Source organism: Symphalangus syndactylus, chromosome 4, assembly GCF_028878055.3.
Source record: "Symphalangus syndactylus isolate Jambi chromosome 4, NHGRI_mSymSyn1-v2.1_pri, whole genome shotgun sequence".
Taxonomy (NCBI): domain Eukaryota; kingdom Metazoa; phylum Chordata; class Mammalia; order Primates; family Hylobatidae; genus Symphalangus; species Symphalangus syndactylus.
The window spans coordinates 113,890,312-113,896,870 of record NC_072426.2 but is presented as its reverse complement, the minus strand read 5'-3'; the positions used below and the strand labels follow the sequence as shown (position 1 = coordinate 113,896,870).

Here is a 6,559-nt window from a genome sequence, read left to right as displayed (position 1 = left end):
TGGATCCTTTGAGTGCTTTGCTTTTGTTTTCTAAATTAATGTATAATAGCCTATGATATTTACATTGATAACCAGTTATAGTTGTATTAATAAAAATATTATTCCCCTAAATAATCAGTAACTGGGTACTTAAATAAGATACACTATTCTGTGGCATTGAATAACCCTGGATACACCAGTATACCTAAATACCCCATTTACTTAGGCAACTATAACTAAAACACACACAACCTCTGAAATAGCTTTTTATTAAACAGCAAAGCAGAACTGCAACACAACTTAAATGTCTGTAAATTAGGTCACAAAAGGGATGCAAAATGTTTGCAGTTTGACTATTATATATTCATACAGCTAAAGTCATTCATCAACTCTTACACCAATACATAAGATTATTCCATGATTAAAAGTAGCCCAAATCTAATAACCATAAGCTATATTAGTGGATCTCTTTTCATATTATAAGATTTTAGCATTACTTCCAATATTGATTCCCTTACCAAATGGAATCTACAAGCTAAATTTTTAAAAATTGTTAAAGGATGACTAAAACTCTTCAAACCCAGTAGCAGGGTTTACAGAAAATTCTAGAACAAGTGAGATAAAATACTGAGCAAGATAATAATTATATATGTAAAACTTTCCCATTTTATTCACTATTCTAATACTAACACACTGTTATGGAATTTTGCAGAAGTTGACCCACTGGGTACAAATCACCTTAGAGACCAAACTCTTTGTAACTGTTCTCATCCAGATGTGGCTTACATAAGGGTAGTCAAACTTAATCCACTTTCACATATATTTCCCAAAAGATCTACTCTGTGCCAGAGAAAACACAAATCTGGAGTGAAAATATTTGGAGTTGGTTACTACTGTTTACCAAGTACTTTTCCACCCTGTTTCCATTTTTCCTCAAAATTTTCTATTTTAAACATACACATGACCAGAAATTATATATTTTCAGATAATACAAAATGAGTTATTTTGTGCAAAAAGAAGTTTTTAACAACAAATATTCCCAAGTTAATTCAGTTTCAAAGAAAAACCTTCATTTTTAGTCTGCACCTATTTCCAATTAATTAAAGAGACACTAGCATTGCTATCTTAACACTAAATACACAAATGACAAGCCCTAGCTGAGACAATATCTTATTTTGGTTAAGTTTCAACAATTAAAATACAGGTTACTCTCAGAGATGATTAACTATTAAAATTACGTTTACAAATGTGACACCAATTTTTTTCCTCAGGGGAAGGGAAATAGGAAGGAAGAGGCAAATGGAGAAGAGGCACAAGATGGTGGACAGGGTACATAAAGCTGTGCATTTAGTACATGATTTTGGTCACTTTTTCACAACATGGTGGTTATTTTCTTGTATATCTTACTAATCCTATAATAAAAGACAGTGCTAAACCTACAAATTCGATAAAACATTCATCTTTAAGTTTCATAAATATATGCAATTCTAATTATAAAGTCTCTACAATACATTTACACGTTTTCATAGACTAACATAATACACAGACTTATGGAAGTCTCCTGTTATTGTGTTATTTTTGTCTACATCTGACATTATCTTCATAAATATTCAATAAAGCCACAAACAAAGGTACTGTAACTTTTGGAATCTATCCAAGTTTTAAAGAAAAAATGATCAGCAGCAATTCCATAAAACAGAAGGGTGTCAATCCCTTACTTTCTTTTGCTTTTTGTGTCAGTTGTTTGAAAAACACTAGAAGCTGACATGAGATTTTCTATATATTGTCCAAGAACTTGGTTTTCTGATTTTAGCTTCAGATTTTCTTCCTTAACTGCATCTACTCTTGCAGAGAGATCTATATAAAAAATAAAAATGCCCATTATCAATAAAACAATGACAATGATTCCATATTACAAAATTCTTAGGATTCATTCTTAAAAGAGATAACACATCCTTAAATTTTAAGAATACGGATTTTAGAGACAGCAAGGTAAACTGAGTGCAAATTAGTAGACAAATTCCTAAAAAGATATTTCACATTAGACTGTTATTCTTCATAAATAGCATTAATGTTGAGTAATTTTTTTAAAAAGACTTTGTTTTTAAAATGTGAATTTTGGTTCATGTCTTATCAATATAAAACCATAACATCTTTACTAGAAATGTTTAAAATATACATCAGTTTAACACAACTGAATTCATATACTGAATACAGGCAGTCAGTTTCCAAGCAACTGATCATCTTGTATTGTAACATTATCAAGACATTCAATACATGCAGTTCCTGATGATCATATAAGAAGTTAATTCCGGCTGGTGGCTCACGCCTGTAATCCCAGCACTCTGGGAGGCCGAGGTGGGTGGATCATGAGGTCAGGAGTTTGAGACCAGCCTGGCCAACATAGTGAAACCCTGTCTCTACTAAAAATACAAAAAATTAGCCAGGCATGGTAGCAGGTGCCTGTAATCCCAGCTACTCAGGAGGCTGAGACAGGAGAATTGCTTGAACCCGGGAGGCGGAGGTTGCAGGGAGCCGAGATTGCGCCATTGCACTCCAACCTGGGCAACAAGAGTGAACTCCATCTCAAAACAAAAAAAAAGAAAGCTAATAGGGAAGTCACAGATGACTTTTATTAACTCTGTAAAATGTAAGTCAGTGGGAGATTCTGAGTGACATGATCTGCTCACTGTGGCACCAAAAACACAATCTTTTAATTTCATTAAAACTCAAAAGATGTTTCAGTTATTAATTTTATGCAAGACTTAGAAAATGAAAAAATTTAGATGAATTCCTTTTTAATCTCCAAGGCTAATACATTGTTTTTACTTTAAAATAAGCTTTATTAAAGTGGACTTAGTAACACATTATGGGGACTTAAAAGGGAGTCTCAGACTAGCCAGCATTATGTTAAGCTTTAAAGAGGGAAGCACAATAACAACATTTGACTTGACTGAAGTGTATCTGTTCTTTAAACTACCAAAGCAGGAAGATATATATATGTGTGTACTTTGAAGTTCATTCTTTTAAAAATTATACATCCTAACAAACAAAATTTAGCAATATAAATGTTTACAAGTTCAATTAATTGGCTGTCATTCAAATAAACTACAAAATGCAAGCTAACCTTCAAGTGTGTGTTGGAGTTCCAACACTTGATTAATAAGTCTTGTTTTTTCCTCCAGTTCCACCTGATTTTCAGCATCAACTGCTGTAATATAAAGGTTCAAATTTACTATTAATTAGCATTAGGTACTATTTGTGTAGGGTAGCACTTAAAAATCTGCAAAATGTTTTATATTCATTCTTACTTGACTTACACAAGAGCCCTGTGAAATAAAATTTTGTATCCCCAAATTGCAGATAACGACACCAAGGTAAAGAAGATAAAAATAACTTGCCAACCTCTCATAGCTAAGGAATGCAAGCTGCTTTGGTTGGTCCTTTCTAACACTAGATGAGATATAAATAAGTAATTAGCCAAGATCAAAGTCTTCTAAACATTGTTTCTCTGCCCTTTCCATTGCCTAATAAAGCAAAAGCATCCACAAAACCAGGAGTATACAAAAAAGAAAATGAAGAACATACCATCCATGTCAGCATTCATCATCTTGGGTAACAAACTTTTGGGCCTTGGATACAAAATCCTTGATGAATGGTCTACAATAAGAAAAATTCAGAAATATAGACACATACAGCAATAAAATATAAGCCTGCTTTTCAAAGGAGGATGATTTTGTTAACTATGACATAGAAGGACTTTTCATATGCTTTACTATTTCTAAGAATAAAATAAATGCCTAATGGGTAAATAAGCAAAGGATATAAATAGTTTGAGTGAGAGAAAATGTTGAGCTTCTTGATAATCAAAAAATACATAAATCCCACTGTACGATTATTATTTTTAAAGGAGATAATGATCAATACTAGCAAAGAGTTATGGAAAAACAAATACACAAACACTAGACACAACTTTTAAATATGTAATCTTTTTGGAAAGCAGTATGATAATAAGATTCATAAAAACATTTAAATCTTTTTTAACTGAGTATTTTACTCTTGGAAACTTAGGCTAAGGACAATAATGCAAAGAAAGTTATATACATAAAAATCACTTCAATATTATTTACAACCAAGTCAATCAGAAACAACATAACTGCCCAAAGAGTCTGGTAAATTACAGTTGTGATTTTCTTTTTAAGAAGATATATTTTTATATATTTATTTAGAAATGAGGGTCTCGCTATGTTGACCAGTCTGTATTAAACTGCTGGACCCAAGCAATCCTCTCTCCTTAGCCTCCTGAGTACAGTTATAATTTCTAATGGAGTGGCTACTGAAAATAATTATGATTATAATATATGAAAGAATGTGTATAAAATTGTATATTCACTGATGTAAATTATGTGAAATATACATAAATATGCATAAAAAACATGAAAATGAAAAAATGCTCTGATATTAAGGATGACAGTATGGATGAAGATAAAATTTTTTCAAATATTCTTCTTCATTAAAGTACTGCTTTACATATACTGTTTAATTTTTTACAAATAAAATTCAATAGAAAAATACTAGACCATCTAAAATATTAATATGGAATAAATGAAAAAATGTCCATTCATCAGCTCCTAGTCAGGGTTACATCAAAGCAGACTAATCAGGATGTAAATAAGTAAATAAATACTAACATTTTATTATTACAATAAAGACTTCTAAATATTAGAACAAAAAATTTCTATAAAACATGTTCTGCTCCATTGCTAACAATCATTTCAATGTGTTTAAAATATATTAAATAATGCTACCAGATTATTACTGAAAACAGATTTGTTAACCAATCTAATCTACTACATTGAAGCAACCTAGACTCGTCAGTGTTATTCTTTCAACAAGTATTTATTGAATATCTTCTATGCCCAAGGCATTGTTATGCCTCCGTATCTTAAACAGTAAAAAGCAGACCTATTAAATAAGGATATCTACATACTAGAACTATAATCACAATAAACAGATATCAGTATATTACACATTCTCTCACAGCTTCTGTTAATACAAATCTTGTTGTACTTCAGATACTAACATGAAATTTGAAAATGTCCAGTGTACATCTACATAAATCCTGTTACACTTTAGATACTTACATGAACTTCAAATTAAAATGCCCAGTGTACATATATATAAACTTCAAGTTTGTAGTTCAAGTAAGATAGCACTCACTAGTCTAGAAAGAAGTATGAAATATCCCTTGTATAACATTATTAAATAATTAACTACAAATGGTATACAATTAACTTATAATGCTGAATAAACCTACTCCAAGTCTTCTAGCATCTTTCCCCTTATCTAAACGGCACTTAAAGTTGCTCTGCCTGACCTCTTTTTCACATGATTTAATTCTCAGGTTCTCTGCATTTCAGATTACTAAAATTTTTCCAACAATTCTTTTTTTAAAAGCTATTCGGCCTACTATAGTATTTAATGACCACACTCCAAAAACTATTCCTCTCCATTGAATCAACATGTCTCTTTAACTATAATTGAAGAGAAAGAGTGTTAGTGAAAACTTGATTTGACATTTCCCTGACAGAGAAGCACACCTGTAATCAGGTGCTAAGTCACTCTTTTCATACCATTTCAACCACTGATCTGGCTAAAAGAGGTCTGAGTGAGATGAGAGAGGCAACAGCCAAAAGCAAAAGTGATCGTGGGAGTGCTCAGCAAGAGTAAGCTGCAATTTGGCAACTGTCTTGCTAAGTAATAAATTAAAAGTGCTTCAAATTTCTCATATCCAATGATTTTAAGGCTACAGCTAGAAAGAATTTTCATGATAGCTAATAAGAGTTACAAGATATACAAGCCAAAGCAACAATCAGAAAATCGACACAGCTGATTTTGAAGTCAGATATAATACAGTGATAGGGTAGTCTTCTTTTGCTTATGTTTCAGACTAATATTTAAATTAAACCATAAAGTCTGCAAAAACACAAGTATTCCAAACTCACCAATATAAGAGGTAAAGAAAAAGAAGCCAGTTTCTGAAATTCTGACCACATATAATCCAAACAATAGAAAACCTATGCATGGTTTAGCAACAGTGTGACTTCGTCTGAAAAAGCGAAAGAAAATAAAAAGCAAAAAAACGGAGAGGGCTTATTAAAGGAAAAATTACTCTTACACTCAAGATTCAGGTGGAGGCAGGAGCACAAAAGTAGTGCCACAAGAACAGTGCTATTGGATATACAACGCGAGAGAGTACAATTCACACCACAGTCTATGTAAGATTGCACCCCAAGTGTTGTACAGTGCAAAACCCACCCACTGCATTTGGCAGCCCTACACATAAGGGCATTACTCCTTAGTACAGTGGACCACAGCAATACCTGCTGCCTCCCCACAAAAAAAGAACAAGAAGCAATTGTATTTTATTGTGATGTGATCAAACAGACCCACCTCAAAATGCTACTATTGTATTAATATATATTCAAAGTCTTTCAGTAGATTTAGGGCAATAAACTGATTTTTTTGACAAAAGGGATCAAAAGACTTGCTGAGTTCTTTACGTCAAAGTATTTTAGCC

At 32.1% G+C, this 6,559-nt stretch overlaps 1 protein-coding gene across 11 annotated transcripts in view; it reads right to left on the bottom strand.

The window, feature by feature from the left end:
• Positions 1 to 232: 232 nt before the first annotated feature.
• SCOC (short coiled-coil protein) overlaps positions 233 to 6,559 on the bottom strand; it is a 51,132-nt gene continuing 44,805 nt past the window's right edge. For 4 of the 11 annotated variants that reach the window (XM_063637650.1, XM_055275969.2, XM_055275970.2 and 1 more), the window contains exons 2-4: positions 3,568 to 3,639; positions 3,107 to 3,190; positions 233 to 1,836 (exon numbers count right to left, since the gene is read on the bottom strand). In XM_063637650.1, coding sequence (XP_063493720.1) covers positions 1,694 to 1,836; positions 3,107 to 3,190; positions 3,568 to 3,639 — 299 coding nt within the window. In that variant the 3' untranslated portion in view covers positions 233 to 1,693. Of the gene's footprint in view, positions 1,837 to 3,106; positions 3,191 to 3,567; positions 3,640 to 6,559 lie in introns of those variants that run through there. The other 7 variants (XM_063637652.1, XM_055275973.2, XM_063637654.1 and 4 more) reach the window with 4 other exon arrangements.